General features: G+C 35.2%; 1 protein-coding gene and 1 pseudogene across 1 annotated transcript; one reads left to right on the top strand and one right to left on the bottom strand.

Annotated features, from left to right (window-relative positions):
* The first annotated feature begins 6,693 nt into the window (after positions 1-6,693).
* LOC123541695 (dymeclin-like) overlaps positions 6,694-27,897 on the top strand; it is a 37,543-nt pseudogene continuing 16,339 nt past the window's right edge.
* On the bottom strand, positions 12,946-27,645 carry LOC123541697 (DNA ligase 1-like). The gene is made up of 2 exons (XM_045327227.2): positions 27,520-27,645; positions 12,946-20,430 (listed from the first exon to the last, which is right to left on the bottom strand). Exon 2 carries the CDS (start codon positions 20,420-20,422, stop codon positions 19,382-19,384), a length of 1,041 nt encoding a protein of 346 aa, XP_045183162.2. The 5' UTR covers positions 20,423-20,430; positions 27,520-27,645; the 3' UTR covers positions 12,946-19,381.

The raw sequence follows: 27,897 nt of genomic DNA, 5'->3' as shown, positions 1-27,897 counted from the left end.
AGGGAAATAATATTTCCACAAATTTATATCACATGCAATTAGATAATGCAGCGCTATTTGATTGTATATCCAGTGCTTCAATCGATACTGTAAAAAAATGGCACGCTCGATTATAACAATACATAATTTGACCGCTTAACAGACAGGTCAGCGCGTAGTCGTATGCCTATAGACGTTACACAGGGGCTTGAGGGGGGCCTACGGCCCATTTGGCCCCTTGACAAGGCTTTGTCATGAATGCACGGGGGATCCCTTGCCAGCACCCGGGCCCCGTCTAAAAGGTTTGCCCCCCCCCCCAAGTTAGACTCGCTCCTCCTTTGTTTTTATGTTAATGAATATACCTTAGCAGCTTCTAATGAGATTGGATTGAAACATTATTTATGTCTTCCATGGTAAGAAATAGTCATGTTAGATAACTCTTGATTGAACGTTTATCTATATGAATATTTTTCTAAACTTTAAAAGGCTTGTACTCTGTATCTTCTACATGCATACTCAGTATACCAATACATGATTACCTCCCCAGATTTTAATCAAAATGGATTCATCTCAGTAAGTATTTATAGGACTCATTTGAAATTTAATTATTGTCATTAGTTGGACTGAGTCAAACGGCAGCATGTCAATACATGCGATCAGCTGTTTAGACGGCATAGAGGCTATGACTAGGATCCAACTAGACCAGCCTGCGCATCTGCGCAGTCTGGTCAGGATCCATGCTGTTCGCTTTTAAAGCCTATTGGAACTGGAGAAACTGTTAGCGAACAGCATGGACCCTAATTCTAAATGGTCAAAAAGCTGTGATCATGCCGCAAACATGCTGCGAACATGCCGCGAACATACCTATTCACAGGAAGTATTCGCGGGATATTTGCTGCTACCGCGATCATGCCGCAATTGGTTTGATACTAGTTCGCGGGATATTCGCAGGAAGACCAATGATCGCGGCATGTTCGCAAGAAGAATTAACTTAGAAGATTATAATCTTTTGGTAAACTGTTACTGAAAAACTTTTATAAGAGCAGGTAATAGTAGATCAATTAATTTGTAACATTATCTGTAAGGTCACAGTACGAGTCTGATAAGTTAATTACAACCAGATATTCTGGACATGTTTAGAAGGAAATCTGTGTGCATTACAGACAGTTTTCATAAGTGATTCTTAGAGGCTGATAGGAATATATACTTTTTTGTGGTAAGTCAGAAAATTTATGTTTAATATATGCTTAACCTTTGCAGAGCTGCATCAGATTATCTAAAAAGAAATATAAAACTAGCTTATTTTGACAATTTCTAAGCTTCAGAAGTCTGATAATTAATAATATTATGTAAAACTATGACAGATTTGTAGTGATACATATAACTTATAAGCAGTGTGAAGAAAAACATTAAGGTGAAATGAATACCTGCACTCTGAGACTGTTATTGAAATGACTAGTAACAGTCAAAATTCAAACATATTTTATCATTAAAACATTGTTTAAAATGCTCCAAATATGATGTGAAAAAGTTCAGACATTGACAATTTGAATTTATTTGTTTTTGCACTTTTTCTGTACATGCTTTTTTTGTACACAATTTCTGTAGAGATGGTTTTCAGCAAGTTCGCGGGATGTTCGCAGCAACTAGTTCGTGGGATGTTCGCAGCAACTAGTTCGCGGGATGATCGCAGCAACTTGTTCGCGGGAAGTTCACAGCTACTTGTTTGCGGGAAGTTCGCGGCAGCTTGTTCGCGGCAAAACTAATTTGCATGTGAAAAGTGAACACCAAACGAACATCCAGTGAACAATTATACCAAATGTATCAAAAGTGTTCGCGGCATGTTCGCCGGATATTCGCGGCATGATCGCAGCAAGTGTTCCCGGCAAACTTTAATATTTCCTTAAGGGGATCCATGATGGTCGCAAAGCCACTATGTTGGTTTTTTCATGGCACGCATTTTTTCATAATGGGAGTCTATGGGAAAAACGCAACTTTCATAACATTTTCGCGAATAGAAATTTTTCTACAGTGTAGATTTTAATGAAACTTCTCACAGTCGTAAATAAACATATGGCCTATAATATGCTGAAAACACGTGTAGGTCCGTTTGCTTATTTTTAAGATATGTGTCTATGATTAAAGTGAGCCGCCTATTTCAAGCTAATTTTAAGACATCATTTTGAATTATTTAACGTGTAAGATGTTTTAATATCATATTTCAACTTTAGAAAGATAGAAACAGTGCCATTTTGATATACTTAATCACAGGTTGCCCTTAATTCATAAACTGGTTTTCGTTTCCATATTATGTAGGCTGAATCCAGGCATTATTCTACGTTTTCCGGATAAATGACGTTTTTCTCAGATATAAATCAGGGCTGTCTGTAAAGGAAATATTTTAGAAGAAAAGTGTTAACTTTTAAAAGAAGTTCAGGCTATAGCCTTTTGATATTGATATGTGTAGGATATGAAATATATGTAGCAATTTGGTGTTTTTTAATTATCTCAGTTGTCACATAAGTTGCAAGGCAACCATATTATTTGTACATACCTATTGTTTTAATTTAGAAATATTCAAAAAATAATGTCAAATTCTATTTTTATATAACAGACCTGTGCTATTTCCAAGTTATATACTTTTTGCAGTGATACAGTTTCACAACAATGATTGTTACAGAAATGGTAAAAGTATCAGTTTCTAAATATAGCTCTGGAATTTATGACAGGCGCTTCCAGGAACTTAGAAAGCAAAAAGGGTCCATGAGTGGATTAAGTTTAATGACTTATTTTTGAGTCCTAGAGCCATAATTATGTAAGAAATCATACTAATATAACTCCCTAGGGAGTAGTTAGAAAGTAGGTCACAGATAAAATGTGTTACTGTGAACTCAACAAAAACAGAATTGTGTATTTTTTAAAGCAAAATGATTAGGAGGGAGTAAAATTTTGAGGAAATGGTGATTTGAAAGATGAGTTTATCTTAATTATTTTTAAAATATGCCTGTTTTTGTTAGACTGTTGAGAACACATGATGCCAGGATACTGATTGGAAATTTCAGTCTTGCCATCAGATAAAGTCTGACAATCAGGGTAGATAACTTTTGACTGAATTTTTGACAAATTACCCCCCTTTATTTTATGTAAATGAATATACCTCAGCAGAATCTAATGAGATTGGTTTTAAATGTTATTTATGTCTTCTAGGGTATTAGAATAGTTTGCTAGTACAAAAATGCAGCATTTGAGCCTAGGAACCTCAAACTTGGTAGGGAGATTGGCCCTGACTAGTATGTGAAATGTGCATGTGCAGTATTTTAAAAACATTTGTTTCTCAAATCCAATTTTTACTAGGATTTTAACCTGTAGCTTCATTGTTTAAAATCTGATAATAGCTAAAGAAGGTAACTAACTAATATTAATTGTGGCAATTAGAAATTTTTGTTTTATGTATTTAACTTAATACTTGTGCCGATAAATCATATGATTTAGAAAATTATTTTTTTGTACACCCCCTTCCCCCCCCACCTTGACTGTCCGACTGTAAGGGTTTGGCGGGGGGGGGGGGGGGGTGTATACTGGTTTCAGGTTGTCTGTCTGTCTGTCCATAGACACAATCTTGTGCGCACCAACCTTCCTCATCCCCTTGACACAATTTAATGGAAAAGACTTAATGCATTGCGCACGTTACTATTAAGAATAAAACAGTCTATAAAAATTACGACCCGTGACATATACATAGACAGCATACCCACAGGATTTTTAAAAAGTGGGTACCTGTACCCACTACTTTTTGAAAAAGTGGGTACAGGCTTAAAAAATCTGGGTACACTGAATTTTCCCAAAACATGAACATATACCTTGATACCTTGATCTTCGGGCCGTAATATTAGCTGTGCTTTCCTGGCCCCTCTTGTGAAGAATCTTCTGAGTATATCTCAAAACTAATTGTTACGTAAGTATTAATGAACTCTGAGTGCGCACTTTATAGTCATACTAAAGTCAATAACAACTTTGCACAAATTTCTTTGGATTCCAATTATCATTGTTCAGCAGCGATTTAAACACATTTACTGACTCAGCATTCACAGTTCTTGCACTTAAAGCATTCCAGTAAAAAATGGATCTTTGACTAAATGAGTTAAGCCTTATGTTATGGCGGCACTTTTTCTTCATGAATTTTAAGTGATGTCCTCGAAGACCACCCACAGATAAATTGAACATTCTGTCCCAATTCATATCGTCAAATTTATGAACTGATTTAAATATCTGTATAACGTCAGCTCGATCACGTCTGTATTCTAATGTTACAAGACCCAGATTCCTCAACCTCTGTTCATATGACAAATGTGAAATATCATAAACCAACCTGGTTGCTCTGCGTTGCACGTCCTCAATTTTTCTAATATCTTTTTTCAAAAATGGTGACCACACACTGGATCCATATTCTAAAACTGGTCTAACTAGAGATTTGTATAATGTGAGAAACATGTCCCTGTCCATATACTCAAATGACCTATGTATAATCCCAAGGGTTCTTTGTGCTTTATTAGTAATGTTGATAATATGTTGTTCAAAGTTCAAGCCCTCATCAAAAGTTACACCTAAATCTTTCTCAGATTGTACTGGATCTACATACACATAATTTCCATCAGTATCAGGCATTGTATATCTGTAATGCTCATTACTATTTCCAATATGCAGAACTTTGCACTTCTTTGCATTAAACGAAAGTTTCCATTCCAAACTCCAATTACATAGACTGTCCAAATCTGACTGTAAACTTTCACAATGTCTCATGTCCGAAACACCAGAATAAATTTTGGTATCATCAGCAAAAATCTTCACAAGATGTACTGGTATGAAAACTAAAAGCAACAGATATTAGATAATGTCTACAGTATTTATTCAGTAAACTCAGTCATACTGTATTTATATAGGCCTAGCCTGTTTACTATATGCTGCTAAGGCATAAAGAACAGTATTTAACTATTACGAATGTCTAAGGCCTAAATGCTTCAGCAGCTTTTTCTCTGGCTTAGGCATTTGCTTACAGTAGTACTCGATGACCATTCTGTTCTGCACATTATCAACAGTACGCCTGCAGGAACTAATGCTGTATGATGCCTATTTTGTAGTGAAAACCCGGCCTTTCATATGGCACTGAGGTCAATTTAATATTTCCACCCAGAATGAAGTTTTTCATGCTCGTCTGCCATTTAACATCAGTACTACATTTAGAGCTAACCTTTTTGTTAGTGACGTAGGCCTAAGACCACAGTTATTTTTACTATATGTTCTATATAGGCACTGGACACTATAGCAATTTTGCATGCATTCCAACCCCTATAAAAATACCTGAACTCAAAAGAACTATCCAAGAGAAAAAATTCCAGCCACAGTAAACATTGGGTTGACCGGCTCTTTTTTCCACCATTTTGAACCAAATCACATGCGTATGAAGAATACTCTCTAGATGGCCGCAAACAGGCAAAACAGGCCCTATCAAAAAGTCATGTTATGCATATTCTGACATTTTTATTCTGTCAAATTGTACATGTACCTACTATTTCATATCTCCTCTATTAAATCATGCCATTTATTGCAGGTCTTTCACTCAAAAATTCACCAATATTCACCATCAAACAGAGGAACTATTTTCCGCGTAACCACTTCCGTATTGTTATTGGTCAACCAAGGGCAAATAACTGTGGTCTTGTGCCATGTATTTGGAGTAATATAGATCGCTGGAAGCTTATTGGTTTTCTGTTCAAAAGCAAGCGTTTCCCGGGTTTTAGGTTAGCGACCACCAATTTTTGAGCCAAATTCGTTTATTTGCCGGCCACAACAAATATGCGTTCCTGCACGCACGGCCATCGAAAAATTTGCGTGCACATTGTGTTTTCTGCGTGAAAAACGCAGGATTCTGCGTGACTGGGCATGCTGCATAGACACAATCTTGTGCACACTAACTCTCCTCATCCCCTTGACACAGTTTAATGAAACTTCACACAAGTGTTCAGTAAAAACAGTAGTTGTGCATGGTGCATGTTAGGTTCTTTCAGAAAAAAATTTGCAGAGTTATGGGACTTTGTTTTTTGTTACTATACTATATACATAGACACAATCTTGTGCGCACCAACTCTCCTCATCCCCTTGTCACAATTTAATGAAACTTAACACAAGTGATCAGTAACAACAGTAGTTGTGCATGGTGCACGTTAGGTTCTTTCAGAAAAAAAATTTGCAGTGTTATGGGACTTTGATTTTTGTAACTATACTATATACATACAGTCTGCATATGCAATCTTGTGCGCGCATAATCTCCTGAACCCATGCACACAATTTAATGAAACTTAACACAAGTAATCAGTATAGTAACCCTAGTTGTGCATTGTGCATGTTAGGTTCTTTCAGAAAAAAAAATCTGCACAGTAATGGGACTTTGTTTTTTGTTAATATACTATATACATACAGTCTGCATATGCAATCTTGTGCGCACCTAATCTCCTGAACCCTTGCACACAATTTAATGAAACTTCACACAAGTGATCAGTACCAACCCTACTTGTGCATGGTGCATGTTATGTTCTTTTTAGTTTTAGATAAATATTCTGCAGAGTTATGGGACTTTGTTTTTTGTTACTATACTATATACAGACTAAGTTTTTATACTTACAGTCTACATAATTATGCAGTCTTGTGTGCGTCAAATTGCAATGTACTGTGTCAGTGCATGCGGGGGATACATTCATCACCTTCAGTGATAGCTCTAGTTGCTTTTAGCTCTGATTGCAAATTGTTAGAAGAATCAACTGCTTTGACGTGTAAAAATCTGGCCATCAACAACTGTAAGACAGGAAACTTTGGTTCTCTGATCAGGACATTCCTCATTAGATGTACAGAACTTGAAGCTTCTACAGAAACCAAGGAGTAAGTCTGATTGTAACATTGATTGTTAAAATGCATTTTAATTCAAAAGTAAGCTGGGTCATAGTACTTTCACCGAGTTCCCAGACACCCCCAAATGGGGGTTTTTCATCCCCAGAATGGTACGTTTCACCCCCAGTTTTGGAGACAACTGTTATATATCTCTTAGTGAGGGGGTGCAAAAGTGCAAGCAAAACTGTTTTCACCCCCAACTTTAAATGCCAGTGGGAAAACTGTCTTTTATTTCAAATGCATTTTGTAGACCCTCATTAATAGCATTTCATTTACCATACAACGGTGAACCTTTGTACCGTAGTAGTAGAGCACCGGCTTCAATAGCAGGAGGTTGTGGGTTAGCACCCTGGTCACATCATACCAAAGGCATGAAAAATAGAAGATTCCTTGCTTGGGTCAGCATTAAGAGAAAAAATTCTAAGACTGGTCAGCCTGGTGTCAGTTTAATGTGACTGGGTGGGGTATCATATCATAATTCATAATTATGTCTGCAGCCTGAGCTTGATATTCCATGGAGGCAGCACTATAAGTTTAGGTACACATGTACTTGGCTCACTGCGTCAAGTAGACATCATCGTTTAGATGACTGAAAAATCTTTTAAAGTTTATTGTCAGAAATACAGCACTTGTATACCTTCATATGTGATGGTACCATTGGTAAATATGCTGAAGCAGTCATGTTGAATTGATTTTAGATCAAATTTCTTTGCAGACATGATTAAGTATGATTTTCTTTCATTTTTTCCAGTAATATTTTCACATGGCAGACATACAATGCGCTGTTCATCATTAGAAGTGTGTGTAAATATCTGGTAGAGCATCTCAGTGAGGATCTACTTATACAGCAGTTTGATGCTGTACCGCCAAAAAAAGATGGTATACCAAATTTTTTACTACTTTGAAAATTAAAAAAGTATTAGTTTGGAAAGCTTGCCCACATGTTTATACTTCATATATTTAAATAAGTAAGTAACTATGTTTTTACTGTCAACCAGATTTGAATTTTTGATTCTTTAAATGAACTAGGTTTTAGACTTACGTATATAATTATATTTCATTTTTTTCCTATTTAAAATTAAAAAACAGTGTTGCACGAGAAAATCTAAAATTTGCAGTTTTTATTGCCATTTTAAAATGGCTGTGTGCTCATTTGGAAATGATTACTTCCAAATACTGTTTGTAGAATTTGTAATTTCATTAAAAGTCAGAGAATAAGAATAAATTATTTGATAACTTGAGTAAGTTTGATCCCCTGGCAAGACATATGATCTTAGTAAAGATTTGGTAGAAGACATTGTGTCTGAAATCAAAATTTTGTCCTCCACCTCTGATTCATGTGGAGAAGTTGGCAGTTATTGCAGAGAACAGATAGGTACTGGACTGGTATGGAATCCAGTTAGGATCACTAAAACTGTCCTGTTTTACATTATTGAAATACTGTTTAAAAATGGTGCTATACCCACCCTTACCAAAGAAAAGGGCCTGCCGTGTACTCTTGCTGCATATATGTGGCGTACTTGTCGCGTACATGATGTGTACTAAATTCTTGGACTTGAAATAGTACGCAGGATATACACCGCATATACACCAGTAGTACGTTTGTAGTACACTTTTGACATGCAGATGAGCTCTGCTGCGTACTACTTGCCGCGTACATGCTGCGAATATATAGTACGCAGGAAGTACACCGGAGAAATTTAGTACGCGGGAAGTACACCGGAGAAATAGTACACAGCATGTACGTGGCACATACACTTTTCACATGCAAATAGGCTCTCCGGTGTACATGCTGTAAACAAGGTGCAAATTATGTATTCTTTTCTTGTATTTTTGCATCGATATATTCTTTACACATTCAGTCAGTATAACTTTGTGCAAAGACATTTAGGCAATGGAATGCAATGTATTTTAAGTAAAGTAACGAACTTAAGTTTTTAAGCCAAATCAAAATGTAAAAGAAAAAAATGTTTATTGATTACTATAATTGAAAGAGAAGTTGAATTACTAATTAATATAGAATAAGTTTTGCTGTGGCAAGTTTGTTACATTTAAAATCATAACCTAAATTATAGTACATAATATTTCCTTTATATATACTGGTATGTAAGTTGTCTTGATCAAGTTGCTAAGGTTTGAAAAGAACAATTATAATTCAAATACAAAAGTCAAACACAGCTAAGTATGAAGTAAATAATTATACTACATGAATATTTTAACTTCAGTTAAAATACAAAAACCAAATTCAACTTACAAAACTTTGATACTGTATGTTAGTCCTTTATTTTAGGATATTTTACTCTATAAGAGACTGTTGTCATTTTAGGTCCAATTTTCAAATAGACAGGAAGTTTAATTACTGGGCATGCTCCAAAGAGGTCACATGATGGGTCTAATCTATAATCAGAGTTGCTAGAAAAATCTGTTTTCTTGCTGTGTATATGAAGTGTACTTCTGAAAATTTCAATCACTGTGCCGCATACATGTTGTGTACTACTGTCTCCTGCGTACATGCTGTGTACTCTGTGAAATAGTACGCAGCATGTACGTAGCATGCGGTGTATGTAAAACGTACTTCTTTGGCGTACTACTGTGTTCGCGACATGTACGCAGCAAGTACACATTATGTTCGCTGCAGATGCTTGCCTCTGTAAGGGCAAACAAAACAAAATTTGAAATTAAAACATTTGAGCCGCACAATGGGAAAACCAACATCGTGGCTTTGCGACCAGTATGGATCCAGACCAGCCTGCGCATCCACGCAGTCTGGTCAGGATCCATGCTGTTCGCTTTCAAAGACTATTATTATTAGAGAAACCATTAGCGAACAGCATGGATCCTGACCAGACTGCGCGAATGCGCAGGCTGGTCTGGATCAATTCTGGTAGCAAACCCACTATGTTTGTTTTCTCATGGCATGGCTCATTTTACACTCAGGATTTGCAGACACAGAGCTGACATGTTCAGTGGGTGAAGAGCTGATGAATGCCTTGGTAGAACTTCTAGTCGATGTCCCAGTATTGTAAGTTGAAAAAAATCTTTTATTACCTACTCAATTTTAAACGTCGTTAAGTGACAGTGAAACCTCAAACATCATATTGTCATATTTTTCCTCTTCTGTGTTGATGTTCAGATTCCATATGATATTGGATGCATGAAGGCGTTTGTGACGGCGGTTTCGTGTGTGTCCTCGCGTTAAAAAGGTTCATTAATGGAAATGTTTATTTTCAATTTTACATAGACTCATAGAAACCAAATTGTACAAAATGAAAGGGTTAAATTAAAATCTTGGTGAGAGCTATGTTTGATCATAGTTTCCACAATCCCATTACTTTGGGGGCAAAAAGAGATCAAAAGTGTAGAAAGCAGTCAAAAAGAGTATTTAACATATTAAATTTTCTGTACATTCAATGTAAAATGAATTAGTTTAAACGTAAATATGTAATCCTATTTCAGGACATTCACGTACAAATTAATTTTCTCTACACTCAATGGAAAACGAATCAGTTTAAACTTGAATATGTTTTACTGTTTCAGGACATTCACGTATGCATTGCACCTGGAAGCATTGAACACACTTCTGACCTTACTGTCAGTACAGATGTACCAACCGCTGCCGGCCAGTAAATTCACTCTGTATAAGTACATGATGGAGGGAAAATGGTAGGTAACAATATCTGTTCAAAAGATAGTATGAGATAATGGTTTTAAAGTAGTGTAATTTATTTAGTTTAAACATTTACTTTAAAGGGACATGCCTTTACACAATAAGATTATACCCCACAATATTAACATATCCAGACAGATAACCTGACTGCAATGGGTTGGAAACCTCGCTTGGTCTATAGAATTCTTTCATTTGAGGAAGCCAACCACATGACTTACAGAAGGTTGGTGGTTCTACCCATGTGCACACCCATTCCTGAAATAATGCCTGGAAGGGCACTTGTGGTCTTCCTGTACCACCAAAAGCTGGAAAGTCGCCATGTGAACTAAAACTGTTGGTGTGATGTTAAAAAATAAAAAAGATAAAACCCAATAGCAGTATCTTGGCTGAATAGTTAAGGTGGCTTACTTTAGTTGGCTTGTGGAAGATCACTGGTTCTATCAAGGCACCCACTGTGCCTGAAATAATGCCAGAGGGGCACCTGGGTTTTTTCCCTCAATCTTCATTGTCTGCATGAAATTTTGTGGTGTGCACCAAAACAGCTACTCTGAACTCATATAATTTTGTGAGCACAACATTTTGTGGTTCTGTCCATAACTATTTCATGGGGATATTAATTTGTTGTTTTCAACTTTGGAAGTAAAAGGGAATGGGAATTTTACTTTGTCATTTGGGATTTAATTTCAAGGATTAACTCAACCATGAAATCCACACTAATTAGCCCACTACGAATATTAATGATTTCACAGTATTACAGGGGAACATGAATATGCAAATATAAAGTGTGAATTTAATGCTATTAAAGATTTCAGAGTATTCATGAATTAGAATTAAATTTTCTTCTGGTTTTCCTATTCAGTTCAATCCATGCATGTTTAATGGTGAAAGCTTTGTTGAGGAATTATTTGAACCAGGAGAAATGTCCAGCAGAATTGTACAAAAATACAGCAGATGGTGTTGGGGCATTGGCCAGCATGACGGCATCATTGGCTTGTAAGTGCAGATACAAAAAATATGATAAACTCTATACAGTCAAACTTTTGTTTGCATGAACTAGGATGATTCGAATACCACCCTTCGCTTAAACTTATCATCAGGTTCTGTCCTTATATAATGTACAGTCAAACCTGTGTTAAGCAGCCAGCCAAGGGAGCAGCATTATCTGGCTGTTTAAAGCAGGTGGCTGCTTAAGAGAGGTTGAAATTAGAACAGAAAGTCCATTTTAGAAGTTAGCTGACTGGCGGTTTATGACAAGTGGCTGCTTAATAGAGGTGATCGCTCAGGCAGGTTCAACTGTATATTGTTCAATGGCTGGAACTACCAGTAACTCGGACAAATTTTGCTGATCCCTTCAAGTTTAAGCGAACAAAATTTGACTGTATAGTGTTAAAATGCATTTTCTCCAGTGAACCCTTTAACAGGAACTGTTTCTTAAGTCAGTATATATGATATAAAGCCAGGTACTTTACATATCATAGAAGATGTACCTGTTTGCATAATGTCACATTATCATGTCAGATTCTTTTACAAGACATAAGTATTATTTTCTTTGGCTGTAGACTACAGACCAGAGTGATTCAAATAAACCTAAGCTTTCTTAATTGAGCCAAAGAAAATAAGTATTGACATACTGTTTCAGAAAATGACCAAAATTTTAAAGCAGTCTGATAAAGAGGATTACTATATTTTTTGCCAAAGTTTTTTCTCTTTAAAAGTTATTAAAGCAGCATGCCTCCAGATTTGGCTAAAAAATAATATTTCTATCAAATTGAAGTTTGGTCATATTATGAACATTAGAATATGAATTTTTGTTTCTAAAGTATTTTAAAAGTTCCAAATCAAGAAGAAGAAAAAATGCGCCGGGAATCGAACCCCGGACCGCCGCGGCAGTAAAGACATTTTCCCATCATCGTAACCAATAGCGCTATAGCTGAAGTATTGAATAATTACTTCAAATATAGATATTTATAATCGAGACAATTTACCTGGAGTAAAAGCGTGACAAACGCTTTTCGATTTTCATCGTAAAAAGTAGTAAAAACAGCAAATTCTCATGTGTTTCCGTAACATAAAGTTTGACAGTAATTAAGTTTTAAAGCCTTCTTAAAAAATATAGCATTTATTTCAAGATATCTAAAAAAAAATTTTTGTTGTTGTCGAACGATCTGGAGGCATGCGGCTTTAAAGTTTGAGTTTTTGCAAGAATAATTTTGGAATGGAATACGATGAAATTAACCCTTTGCAACTACTTTTGATTTTACATTAAATCAGATGAAACTCCTTGTATATTTCAGCCAGTTTATGGTCAGTGGTCACCCTTGGTATGGGATCATCATCAAATGAGAAAAAACCAGAAGAAGAATTTCACGAGACTTTATTAGCCAATCAGAGCCTGCTATTTCTGCTGGTGTTAGCCAATCACTGTACGAGTGACAGAGCTTTGAATAATCCTACAGACAGGCTTTGTTCCAGTTTACAAACTCACAAGGTTAGTTATAATGTCCACTAGACATAATTAATCAAACATAATTTGACATAGGAGAGGCAAAGATTTCAAAATGTTCATTAGTTATGATTATCTCTAGACTTTATTAAACAAAATTCTTACAAACTCACACAAGATCAATATTTGACATAGGAGAGGCAAAGATTTCAAAATGTGCATACCTGTACTAAATTCCTGTACATAATAATAAGCATTTGATAAAAATATTTCAAAATTTATGTGAAAATCATGTTCACAAAAACTAACATAAAAATGAAATAATATTGTCTTGCAGCCCCAAATCTTCATGAATTCTTGTTCATTTCAATGCATTTATCCAGATTTTGTGCTGAGGTGACAAATTTAAACTATGTACAATATCAGATATAATAGAAATGTGTGAGGATGTGATAGTAGGGGAATCTGCGGCTGAGTGGTAAAGGTTGCTGACTTCGAATCACTTGCCCCTCACCAATGTAGGTAGGAGCCTTAATACTGGGGGCGTTGAATTCTTCATGTGAGGAAGCCATCCAGCTGGCTTATTGTAAGGTTGGTGGTTCTGCCCAAATGCCTGTCTGTGATGAAATAATGACCATAGGGGCACTTGGGGTCTTCCTCCACCATCAAAGCTGGAAAGTTGCCATATGACCTGTAATTGTGTCATTGAGACATGAAACTCAATAAAAACAGACAAAGCAAAGAAATGATAGTGATTTTAGAAGTTGTTATTTCATACTGGTTAACTTGAATCTTTATAAGTAATTTTGGCAATGGTTACCTAAGTTAGCATTATAAAATGTAATATTCAAAAGTTACTGTACTAAATTTCTGATTACATAGACCCAAAGAGTGAAAGTGAGTTGTTTTGTTTGTTCCCCTGTCCCCAGTTCTTCCCCAAATATATGGCATAACTCACCCATTTCCAATCAACTTTTATCTATTACCCCTTACATCTATAATTTATTCACCAGAACAATCTTTATAACATCTTTTGCACCATTTGTTATGCCCCCACTTTGGGGGGGGGGCATACAGATTTGCTCTTGTCCGTCCGTCCTTCCGTCCGTCCGTCCTTCCGAAAATGTTGTGTCGTGCGTAGCTCTGAAAGTATTTGACGTAGAGTCACAAAACTTTACAGGAATGTTGGTCAGCATGTGTAGTTGTGCACCTGGGGTTTCGTGTCCGGATTCATTCAGTCATGTAGAAGTTATGGCCCCTGACTTTGTAAAAATTGGTCATTTTAATGTTGTGTCGCGCCTAGCTCCAAAAGTATATGACCTAGAGTCACAAAACTTTACAGGAATGTTGGTCAGCATGTGTAGTTGTGCACCTGGGGTTTCGCGTCCGGATTCATTCAGTCATGTAGAAGTTATGGCCCCTGACTTTGTAAAAATTGGTCGTTTTAATGTTGTGTCGCGCCTAGCTCCAAAAGTATATGACATAGAGTCACAAAACTTTACAGGAATGTTGGTCAGCATGTGTAGTTGTGCACCTGGGGTTTCGGGTCCGGATTCATCCAGTCATGTAGGAGTTATGGCACCTGACTTAGTAAAAAATTGGTCATTTTAATGTTGTGTCGCGCATAGCTCCAAAAGTATTTGACCTAGAGTCACCAAAGTTTACAGGAATGTTGGTCAGCATGTGCAGTTGTGCACCTGGGGTTTCGCGTCCGGATTCATCCAGTAATGTAAGAGTTATGGCCCCTGACTTAGTAAGAAATTGGTTATTTTAATGTTGTGTCGCGCAAAGCTCCAAAAGTATTTGACCTAGAATCATCAAAGTTTACAGGAATGTTGGTCAGCATATGCAGTTGTGCACCTGGGGTTTCGCGTCCGGATTCATTCAGTCATGTAGGAGTTATATCCACTGACTTAGTTAAAAATGGGTCATTTTAATGTTGTGTTGTGCGTAGCTCCAAAAGTATTTGACCTAGAGTTTTTGGTCCCTGACCTGGGAAAAAATTGTCATTTTAATGTCATGTAGTGGGGGCATCTGTGTCCCATGGACACATTTCTAGTTGCAGCAATTATGCAAAATCTATATATTTCAAAACTATGATTTACATGCATCTTAAATCTGACAATATGTTTCCATTAGGTTAGCCATATATTTCAGACCCAAGCATGTACTTTTAAACTGCAATTTGTTTCTTAGATATGGTCAGCATGATATTTTCTTTTACAAGCATTATGCAAATCAACACAATGCTCTCAGTAAAAATGTATGCAAATCAACATTATATTTTCAGAACAAAGCTTAATTATCAAAATCTGTCTAGGACTATTGCTTATTACATTCTCGTTTCCATTTCCCATTAAGTTATAATGGTAGCGGAAATGTCAATATTTTTCCAGATACTGACGCCTGAACTTCATATCGGATGTGTGAATAATTTAATGTGTGTTGTTGCATTAATTCTTTTGTTTAATTCAGTATTGTCAGTCTTATTCAGGCCAGTTAACAAATTCATAATATTTACATTACACTTATACGTGTAGATATGTATGTAATAAAAAGGTTATTATCTTAGCATCGGGAAATATACACTCGTTCTTCAGCGGAAGGATATTGCGCTCCTAAAGTCGTGCAGTATTTCCGATGCAGAACTTGTGCATATTTCCAGATACAAACCTAATAACCTATAAATACAAAACGTCCAAAACAGAATGATATGTTCAATACAAAACATGATATAACAGGGAAAAAATATATGCAAATCTATGTGGCATTTTCAGCACATGCCAACATATGATCAGCACAAGAAATATGCAAATAAGCACACACTTGCAAAGCAAAACCAATATTTTAAATACATGACAGTCTAATCAAAATATTTCAAAAGAAAATAGTCAGAATTTAAACAAAATTCTAAGTACAAAGGATGATGCCAATACGATATTTTACAGAACATACTATGAAATTACAATATTTATGAGGGAACTATTTTTTTATGGATTTCCATATTGCTTCCTTGCAAAAAATTAAATTCCAAAAAATAAATATTATTCCTTATTAATTTATACTTAAAATCAAAATCCATACAGAAATATCTATTTTCTTTATTTACATCACAATATTTCTTGCCCTTGAAATGAAATGACTTAACAATATGCAAATTAGCATCATTTAAAGTAAATAGAATATGCAAATCCAGTTGACTTTTCATAAAACGGAACATGATATGCAAATTGAGATATATTTGTTCAAACTATAATTATGCAAATCAATATGACACTTTCTATACAGTTTTGCAAAACATACAAACAATACTATAACATCCATCCTGTTATTTCATGCTGAACAATGCCTATTTTTTCAAAGTATTTAACCTTTAGCCTGCTGTCAGCAGGTCATTCTGCCTTTGTGACTAGTGCAGACCATGGTCTGCACTGTTTGCTATTCAGTCAGTAAATTTTCAGTGAACACCACTTCGAATGATAAATGGTATTGCCCAAAATGAATGATGGACCAGTCCATTTTAGATATTTAGCAGGCTAAAGGTTAAAGAATTTCAGAACTGTCCCAATTTCAAAACAGTACAAAAAGTTGCAATAATTAAAACTAAATACATGAATTAATATACAGAACACTTACAGTCGGTAGTGTAGATGAATATTAATAAAGATTTTCTGATAACAAATTTCATGTCTTGCCTTTATTTCAGACCAGTCTTCAGGGCCTACGCCAGTAGCACAGCTGACATTTAAAATGGATTTTACAGAACTTTATAAAACATTGTGTACCACATTGAGAGACGATCAAACAACATTGTTACTCTATCTTCTTATTCACAGAAACCCAAACATGAAGGCTTTTATACTGTCACGGACAAATATTGATCAGCTGGTAAGAAAAACTTGAAACAAAAATATTTAGTTTATACTTATTTATTTTAGCTCGACAGTGATGAAAGCTTAAAGCTTATTTGAACCACTCTTGAGTCGGCTTCATGGAAAAGCCAGTACTGGTGACATATGAGAAGTCATGGGCGTGACTGCAATGGGGCTTGAACCCAAGACCCCTGGGTTGAGCAGCTGACACCTTAACCACTATACTATCATTCCTTAAAAATATTTGGATACATGTAATGTGTAGGATTGTTTGGTGAAGGTAAGACACATTGTCTTCTTAATGTTAAGAAGTGACCTTGTGAATGACATGAAAGGTCAGCAGAGTAGTTTTCCAGGCTCTGCAGAGGATTGTATAAACAATACATGGTACAGTGTTAATAAATTTCCCTAAATCAAGTGACTCCGATAATAAACATATCGTTAACTTTTCAAACCTAGGTCCAGTTGTTTGAAACTTACACTGGAAAATTTGGTTAAAGTTTTCCATGCAAGCTGTTGCTATTGCCGTAATAAAGTTTTAATTTGCGATAAAAAATTGTGATGAATTAACACAGTTATGATCGTTTTGCCTGACTATAAGAAAAGAAAGTTATGGCCTCTGTTTGACTAACAAATTGTTGAGTAGTCAAGTGTGCTTTCTTATGCAGTGCTCGTGCTGCCAATCGACATTATCGCCAAATGGCGATTAAAAAATTTTGGTGATAGAAAATGGCGATTAATTTATAAAAATGTTACAAAAAAAATATTGCAAAAAATTGTCCTTAAACTGCTGGAACATAGGTAGTTTTATTGACAAAAACGTGCGAAATCGGTAGCAGGAAGTGTATTTGCCCAGAGGTGTAATTATTCCCTCTAAACGGTGACCTTGACATGCTTAATTGATTTGTTTATCGCCAACACGCGTACGTGGTATACTTCACTATTTGATCCACAGGTGTGCACTATTGATCGTATAGAAGTTTAAAGCAGCACTTATCATCACTTTATCCTTGATCATTTAATCGCCATTAATTACCAAACAAACAAATTAATTAAAGGGAAAGGCAATGTTGTTTTGATGTTAATTCCATCTGCTAGAATGTCTTTAATTATTTAACGAAGTGAAAGAACTTTCAAAATCGACTTAAAAATGAGAAAGTTATGAGCATTTAAATATTTGATAATAAATGGCGGCCATTTTGTTTCCATGGAAACAAAAATCAATATGGCGGATTAATTAAATTTCGTGACACATATTTAAACTGTGTTTACTTATTTCTGTAAAAATAATTTCTCTATTTTTTTCTAGCTATAATGAAAGAAATTACCATGTTTTACATATTACACACAAGAAACATATAAGATTAATCTATTTAAAAAAGTTATTTGCTAAATAAAGAATTCAGCAGTGTGTAAATGACGTCATAAACACACAAAATGGCTGCTCCCATAACCAACAATTTTCTTAAATTTCAAACTGCCATATCTATTTCAATAATGGTCCAATTTTGATAATTCTTTCAGCATTATGAAACGCTTGAGGATGGCTTTCATATTATTTTCAGGCTTTCCTTGTCCTTAAAACATAATTCCTTCAGGTGTGGAATTCCAATGTCCGACTTGAGAGTTTTTGACGGCGGACAAGTGCGTTTTTGCATTCCATTTGTCCACGGACAAGCACAAATTTTCTGGTTTGAAATGAAAAAAGAAAGAATAATTTAGAAACGCTGAACATCGCTTCAAGTTTGTGGAGTTTATAAACAAATTTGACGTACGATACGGATGTTTCACCCGTCGAGGGCCTCTCGATTTCTGCAATTTTGGGAAACCATACTGCGTCTAAATTAAGCTTTAAATCTCTTTTTCTGCATTCTGATTGGTTCCCTGTCGCGGCTTGTGGATTTTTGCATATGGTAACTCGGCATATAGAAACTGGAAACGTAAACAATTATCACGAAGTTTGGACAAATTCGTTGTTACAACTTCGTCTGCCAACAAAAATTGAAGTCAACAGTCAAAGCAGAAAGAGCTCGCTTGTACGAGTCAAAAAGTTTTATGTCAGCTCTATTTTAATTATTTATAATGATTTAGTGTATGTTACTCGGGTAATAACTGTTGCTTTTGACTCAAAATTTCTTCCAACTTTCGTCACAAAAAGTAATGATCATTCTTGACAAACAACTGAAGATATGCATAAATGTATGATTATTCAAAGCCTATGATAAACATGAATAATAATAATTGAAAAATAAAGTGTGTTTAAGTGTTTCATGAATAAAAAAAAGATTAAGTAGTTATAAATACCCCGTTTTATGTTTTTTTTATTGAAATGCGAAAGCGCGCGTTATTCCGTGCGTGCCAGGTTTGTCTATTAATTTTTTCCCTGAAAAAAAAGTGGCTATTAATTTATAATGGCCAGGGCTAGCACTGCTTATGTACAGCTGTTGTTTTCTTTCTGTTCCAGTTATATAACATTGCTCATTTTGTTGGAAGACCATGTGTTTTCAACAATATTAATAACCTGTCTATTAAACGTCTAATGTCATCAAGCCATGAATCTTTTTTTGGGGAGTGGTTTTTTGTTTTAGGGTTATTATCTTTTGCACGTAGTCTGCTATTTTCTGCCTTTAGTCTGTTAAGTTCTGCAGACATTTCATTTACTTGTTCCTGTAATCTATTTTTATCTTCCAATGTCTTATTAATTTCTTCTGTGTGTTTTTTGCTCATTTCTTTCATTTCTTCCACATGTTTTTCTTTTTCTTCCTTAATTTCTTCTTTATGTTTTTGGCTCTTTTCCTTAATTTCTCCACAATGTTTTTGTCTCTCTTTTTTGAGTTCCCCTGCATGTTTTTCCCTCTCTTTATTGATTTCTTTAAAATGTTTTTCCCGCTCTTCATATATTTTTTGTGAGTTTTTAAGTATTTCTGAGTCTACTTTCAACTGATAATGCTCCTTGGCTGAAACAGGTTTTTCCTCTGACTTTATTCTCTGTAACTCCTCACGGTGAGGGGTTGCATTCAGTTTTACTATTTCTAGTGCTTTTATGTGTTCCTCCAGTGACTTTAAAGTCTTTTCAAAATAGTTAGTGTCACAAGCGTCTGTTGTGGAATGAGCAATTTCATTACGAATGTCTTTTATCTTCACAATGTGCTCACTAACTTGCATGCCCGTCTCATCAGTTTGATCTAATGTGAAGAGTTTACAGTCTACCAAAGCATAGACATATTTGCCTGTGTCCCATTCATAGTTTTTCCATTTATCATCTTTGAAAGTGTTTTGGAGTCGATTTCTCTTGTCAGTTTTCCTTCCTTTTTCCCTGTTAGACAATCCTTGCAAGCTTTTTTGAAAGTGCTCATCGTCTTTTTCTTCGAACAGTTCTACACTTTCTGCATTTTTTGCCCATAGAGATTCAGGGTATTTTGCATTCCAAAGGGTTTCAAACAAGTCCTGAAGGGCCGGTTGTGCAACTTTTTTCTCACTCTTTGCAAGTCTGTGGAAGTTAAACTCATCATCCTCCATATTGTAATCTGAAATTAGATCAGCAGTCTTAAGAATTAATGTATTGCAAAAACATGTTTTAATTCATTTAAACACAACAAAGAGGTAATATATTCATTTAAACACAACAAAGAGGTAATATATCAAGCTTGATTGTCTAAATGGGATGTAGCCCAAAAGAATGTGTGTATTTTTATGATCGCCTTTCGTCTGTCGTCCATCCGTCCACAATTTCCTTGTGAACATGACAGAGACCACATTTTGTATTTGATTTTAATCAAACTTGAACTCAACGTGTATGGGTGTAATATCTCGGTTCCTTTTGAAAACTGGCCAGATCCCATCATGGGTTCCAGAGTTATGGCCCCTTAAAGGGCCAAAATTTGCAATTTTTGGCTTGTGAACACAATAGAGACCACATTTTGCAGTCAACTTCAATAAAACTTGCACACAACTTGTATTGGCATAATATCTCAGTTCCTTTTGAAAACGTGCCAGATCCCATTATGGGTTCCAGAGTTATGGCCCCTTAAAGGGCCAAAATTTGCAATTTTTGGCTTGTGAACACAATAGAGACCACATTTTGCAATCAACTTTAATAAAACTTGCACACAACTTGTATTGGCATAATATCTCAGTTCCTTTTGAAAACTGGCCAGATCCCATCATGGGTTTCAGAGAAATGGCCCCTTAAAGGCCCAAAATTTGCTATTTTTGCTTGTGAACACAATTGAGACAACATTTTGTAATCAGCTTTAAGCAAACCTGCACACAACTTGTATTGGCATAATATTTCAGTTCTTTTCGACAACTGGCCATATCCCATCATGGGTTCCAGAGTTATGGCCCCTTAAATGTCCAGAATTTGCTATTTTGGCTTTTGCAGCCATATAGAGACTTGATTTATGGTTTGATTTGATACAAACTTGCTAGATATCTTCAACAACAATAAATCTTGGATTCCATGATGAATCTGTCAGATCCAATCATAGGTTGGTTTAAACATATTTATTTATCAAGATATACATTACATATAACATACATACATATAACATCCATACAATACAAATATCAAGACAAGTGGATTGAATTGAAAGCTGCTAGAGCTTATAGTAATTCTCTCCACTACATAATAAGTATCGGTACAAGGTTATGGCGGTTAAAATTGATTATAATTATAAATCTTGACCAAAGTTGAATATGTCAGTTGATTACTATGATTGTTATAAAAAAAATGAAGCGTAAGTATTGACACGAAACAGTCTAAGGAAAAGATTAGAACATCTAGAAGTAAGTGAGGTTGTTAGAGGAGCGATATTAGAGGTTGAAGTCTGTGAGATAACTGAGAGTTGCAAAACTTCAGTCAGAACGTTTTGATTTCTCTGTGTATGTGTGGACAGCATGGAATATATTTTCATTAGAGTAGTCCGATAAAGATGTATTTCCAAACAGCAAAGTATTTAGAGAGGCAGTACATTGTACGCTAACGGAGTTAATTAGTGGTGCTCTGATTGTATAATATTTTCTGCAGTGAAAAAGGAAATGTGTTGTTGTTTCCTGCTCTCCGCAAGTGCACAGAGGCGATGGAATCATATTTTTTGAAAAGAGGTCATCAGCAAGTGAGCTACAGTTTGTACGGAGACGGGCGTGGAGAATCTGCATTCTCCGCTTACCTGAAAAGAAATACGATGGCACATTGTTGACTGGCATAAAATTTCATTATTGTCATTAGTTGGACTTAGACAATCAGGATAGATAACTTTTTACTGAATTTATGACAAATTACCTCCCTTTATTTTATGTAAATGATTGTTTTTAAATGTTATTCAAGTCTTCCAGGGTAAGAAATAGTCATGCTAGTACAAAAATGCAGCATTTGAGCCTAGGATCCTCAAACTTGATATGGAAATTGGCCCTGACAAGTATGGACCCATAGGTCAAAAGGGACAGTTGCAAGTAAATATTTATCCTGATGATATTTAATGTGAATGCCAATGTGATCTATGTCAAAACTTGATCTTATCATTTAGGGCAGTGGTGCTCAGGTGAGCGATATAGGGCCATCATGGCCCTCTTGTTGAATTGGTGGAGAAACTTTTCTTAAGGGGTTACATTTATCCAAGCAATCTGAAAGCAAAGTATCTCACCACTTGCCAAATGCCTTAAAACCTCACACGTCTTTGGCATCATGAGATGACCTTACTGGGAAACTTACATAACTTAAGTTTTTATTTTGGCAAAATCATGCCCTTTTTAGCTCATGTAGTGCCATAGTTACAAACAAATAGGTCTGTGCCATACATTTATATAACCATCAAAATATAATTATTTTGCCATGATGGTATTTTCAGCTGTCGAAGGTCAATTTAAGTGTATTTTTCAGTCAGTATAGTATGCATTTCTGTTTTTTTCGTTCTGACTGCAGTAACATATTAATGCGTGAAAACTAGGTCACTGGACAAACGCAGAAGATATAAATAGATTTATTGGCAAATATATTTACGACTATTTTGGATTCTGGCTAATTCATTTACGAGGAGAGTAGCATAGCATAGCGAGACACAGGAACATTTTGAGTTGTAAATATTTGTGAATGAGAAATATTTGTTCGATTTTATAGATATTTTGTTTTGGTTTTTCTTAATCATTCATTCTGTCAGTAGTGTTTAAATACAAACGTACATGTATTCCATCAAAATGTTGATACAGTAATGAAATGACGGCACTAGGAACTTACATTACACAGTATTTCACTTTGAACATCATGTTACACTTTTGCTATTGAGTATTCTCTGCGCCTAATTCATAGATGTGTCACTCAGTTTGCATGCCTATATCAGATTGATAGCAGTCAGAATATTGGCGGCGCTTTATCTGCCCGATACAAAAATATGACCCACACTATGTTTTCTTAAGGATAAGGATTAGGCATAGTGTTATGTGTGTAAGATATGTTTAAAATTCCCTCAGTCAGTACTTAACCATTTATACATGTTACACATCAAAAACAACAAAGTCAGGTATTGGCCAGATGTTGTAAGAAATGCAACTTAATTAGATTTAATAGATGTAAACTGTTTCGCCTATTTCAATGTTGATGATTTTTGTTGACAGTAACAGTGAACTGCGTAAAAGATGTAGATAGACAGTTTGATACCTGATCGATATGGGACCTAGACATGAAAACCGGTTCGACTGAAAACCAGTGAGCAAAACTATAAGATCATTTTACGATATCCATCCTATATAAAAGAGATATTGGTCCAAAGATGGTTAGATATGGACTGGTTTAGATAACTTCTATAAAGTACTGAAACGTTTTAAAAACTGAACAGAAATTATTTCTGGGACTATATGTTCCGCTGGCTTTACAGACCTTGACATTTTGGAAATTTGTATAGAAATGTTGTTTTATTTTTTGAAAAATATATTACGTACTAGTAAATCAAACAATAACTTTGTTTCTAAATGCTTAAAAGCGTCAGATTCAGTTAAATGGTCAAAAGTATTCATGAATGCAATTACTGGCCAATACTGATGGTGGATTATGGTTTTATCGGTCATGCAAAATATTGCAAAGGGCTCTTTCTTAACTTAATTGCAGTATTTTAATTCATATGTACACAGAGTATAGCTTACGGATAACTTATCAGAGGCTAATAAATCATATGATTTGAGAATTAATTGATGAGGATTATGTATTAAAGAGTCATATTTTTACATGCAGAGAAGGCAGTGGCTAGGTAGCTGGTTCCGTCAATGTCAGGTAGCTAATATTAATTGATAAATTATTAATGCTAATTGTCAAAATCTTAACACTTGGTTTTGCTGTAACTCTGTGATTCCAGCAGGTATGCAAATTTTGATTCCATACCTCATGTTTTTATTTCGATGTAAATGAGATGTGAAACCAAAACTTGTAGTCCTGTTTGGCGCCATATAACTTGTACTGTGTTGGTGCGCCATAAAACCCAAATAAATAAATAAATAAATATGTACAATCTGTGTCACTCAAAGACAATCGATCCTCCAGTACTTTCAGTCCTTTGATTTCAAATAGTAGAGCTTTTGTAATCACCTTTCATCAGTGTGAGCGTCTGCCTCAATGTCAAACGTTAAAGTTTTGCATGTAAGTAGGTTTCTTAAAAGCTACCAGGTAAAGGCTTACAAACATCATACATCTCTTTGACATCATGAGATGACCTCCATGAACAAGTTTCATAACTCTAGCTTATATTTCGTCAAAGATATGCCCCTTTTTTAACTTACCATTTTAGGTTAAGTTTTGCCTGTAAGCAGGTTTCTCAGAAACTAAGAGGCCAAATGCTTTCAAACTTCAAATATGCCTGTTGCATCATATAATATATCATGTGGGCCACATGATGCGGCAAGTTACATAACTCTAGCTTTTATCTTGTGAAAATGTTGCCCCTTTTTAACACAGTTTTGCATGTAAGCATGTGGCCCAGGAAGTACTTGACCAAATGATTTCATATTCTCCATGCGTCTTTTGCTCTATGAGATGTACTAACATGGCAAGGTTTATAACTCTGGCTTACATTTTAGCAAAATTATGCCCCATTTTCTTCTCAGAAAATTTTGCTAAAGCTCTTGTATGTCAGTTGGTATTAGTTGGGACATTGGAGGGTTCAAGTAGTCGAGCATGAAGTGATCAGACAGTTCTTGTTATCTTAGAAATTCAGAAATTTTGCTTAAAATTTTGTATATAAGCAGGTTTCTCAAAAACTACCTGGCCAAATGCTCTCTAACTTCACACATGAGGTTAACTCACATGACAAGTAACATAACACAAATGGCAAGTTTGATAACTCCGGCTTACAATTTAGCAAAATAATGCCCCTTTTGCAACTTACACAATTTCGTGTAATCTAGTATCAGGTAGAAGAGCTGCACACTGTCATTAGCCCTTTCATTAAGGGACTTTGAATATTAGTCTTTATGGATACTGGAGACAATTAAAAGAACCCCCTTAGATCAATTCTACAACTTGAAAAACACCCCTGCACATCCCATCTCCTAAAAATCCCTTGGGCAGACTAGCGAATATATTTTGTAGCAAAAAAACCTTTTGGACAAACTAGAGAATGACTGTATTTTATAGCAAAAGAACTTTTGGAATCACAAGAGAATGTATTTATAGAAAAAAAAACCAAAAAACTTTTTAGCTTCACTGTTCGAAGACTAGCTTTGAAAGTTATTTTTTTCTTTTTCTAGGTTAATCACCAATCTCACTGGGTCAAGTCCCATAACTCTGACATGTATTTTGAGCAAATTATGCCCCCTTTTGGACTTAGAAAATCCTGATTAAAGTTTGACATGCAAATTATTATCGCCAAAACTAATACAGATATTGAATTGAAACTTCACATGTGTCTTCAGTGTTATAAAACTTGTTGATTGCATTAAATCCCATAGCTCTGACTTGCATTTTGGCCAAATTATTCCCCCTTCTGGACTTAGAAAATCCAGGTTGAAGTTTTGCATGCAAGTACTACAGCTATTTCTTGCATACCAGACTGGGATTTCTGGTGATTTCACCGGTGCTGGAAAACTCCATCTTACACCCCGGGGTGTAAGATGACTCTCTAGCTGTAAGTGACATATAAAGAACTACATATGTACAGAAGATGTGTGATGTAATAATAATGTTTTACATCAAACAGGATAAAAATCAAATACCTTTATAGTTCCTCTTTGTTCCTTACCGTAGATATCCATGTATAATGCGTAGTTTTTTGACCCCCGGGACCACCCCCAAATCGTGGGTGCACATAATACACAAGTATAGACAATTTTCCAACTTCAAAACAAGTTTGTTACCGATGTTCGCTATTTTGGTAAAGGGAAACTACTCCCTGCGCTTACTGTCACCGCTAAAATCTAAGATTGCCGTTACGTTCCGTAAAAGATTGAATGGTTTATTTTTCTTTCAAACAAAATTAATTTCATATGAAATAAAAGTAGTTTTATGAAAGAAATGTTAATAAATCACAAAAATTATGATGCTAAATAAAGGTCGAGAATTATCTTTAACCGAGATCAAACACGTTAATTGCCTGTAATTACTGGCTATTTGATCGTGACTACCACACCTTTTGTTATTGGTTTGAATTGAGAAGCTCATGTCATTTTGAAAGGTACCATTCCGAAATATTGAATCAGCTGCTGTTTATTTATTCAAAATAGTTAATTAAAAAGGTAAAACAACAAATAAAACAATATTTTACTGGTTTTATTTTCGAGAAAACAAAAATTGATAGTACGCGAGACCGATGCCGATAAAATTTATTACCGATGTCGATTTAAACTCTACTTTCATTTTCCACCCACCACAAAATTGACCAAAAATGTTTTTTTCCCAGGATTTTGGGCCAAAATCGGGGGTGCGCATTATACACGGGTGTGCATTATACATGGGTATCTACGGTATAACATATTTCGTGATTCAAAAACGTCATTTTACGGAAATAACATAACATTTCACTGCAGATGATAAAACCGGAACTATTACGTTTTTTTTGTCTTTGTAATGTCATGACGTACTTCCTGTTTACGGATGTAAAGTTCCCAGCACTTTGTTAATACGCTACTATGAGAAAAAAGTGCTATAAGAAAATCATTTGTTTGAATTTATTTTTTACTTTTATTTGTTGAATATGGTATGCAAGAAAAAGATTCTGTCACTGGCTGTAGGTGCAGATGGGAATATCCGGCTCTCGGGTAACTGTTTATGCGGTAATCGGCAGGAGCCTCGTTACCGCCTAAACAGTTACTCTCGAGACTGGAAATTCCCATCTGCACCTACAACCAGTGAAAGAATCTTATATACTAAAAGGCATATAGAATTGAAACTTATTTTTCATGTTTGAATTTTTATTGTTTCTTCAAGAATTGCAGTTTCAATAGAATATTTAATGAAGATGAAAGAAGTAGGTCTAAGATAATCAGTTTTACAAACAGATATTTTGTTGACATTTCACTATCTATTGAAAAATAAAAATAAAATTATATAGTTATCTTGAAACAATAGTATAAATTTATGAAAAATTGATTACAAGTCATTATGTTGTAAAATATTAAGATCAAAAGGTTTTCACCTGCATGCTGTATTTTCTGTTTCAGTTTTTCTATGCATCATATTTGTCTTATGATTATAACACTAAATAGATCCAGTTAATGCGGCGGGTCATGTGATACTTTGCAGTTCTACAATTACTTATGATCAATATACAGGCTTCTTTAAGTTTAAATAATTTTCAATAATTATGCTTTAGTCGGTTCACAAAGTACGGTACATTTATTTAAACAAATTATCAGTTTAATTGATCTATTTCTGTTCAAACAAAAGAATTTGGAAAGAATACTGATGACTTGAACTTGATAAGGATATGGACATTATAATTTTGGAGAACAGTCAAATATGTAATAATGCAGAATATACATGTACAACCAAAATTCTTTTGTTTGTAGCTCAC

Source organism: Mercenaria mercenaria, chromosome 19 (genome assembly GCF_021730395.1).
Source record: "Mercenaria mercenaria strain notata chromosome 19, MADL_Memer_1, whole genome shotgun sequence".
NCBI lineage: Eukaryota > Metazoa > Mollusca > Bivalvia > Venerida > Veneridae > Mercenaria > Mercenaria mercenaria.
Note: the sequence above shows the minus strand (reverse complement) of the source record. Positions and strands in the feature narration are given on the sequence as shown.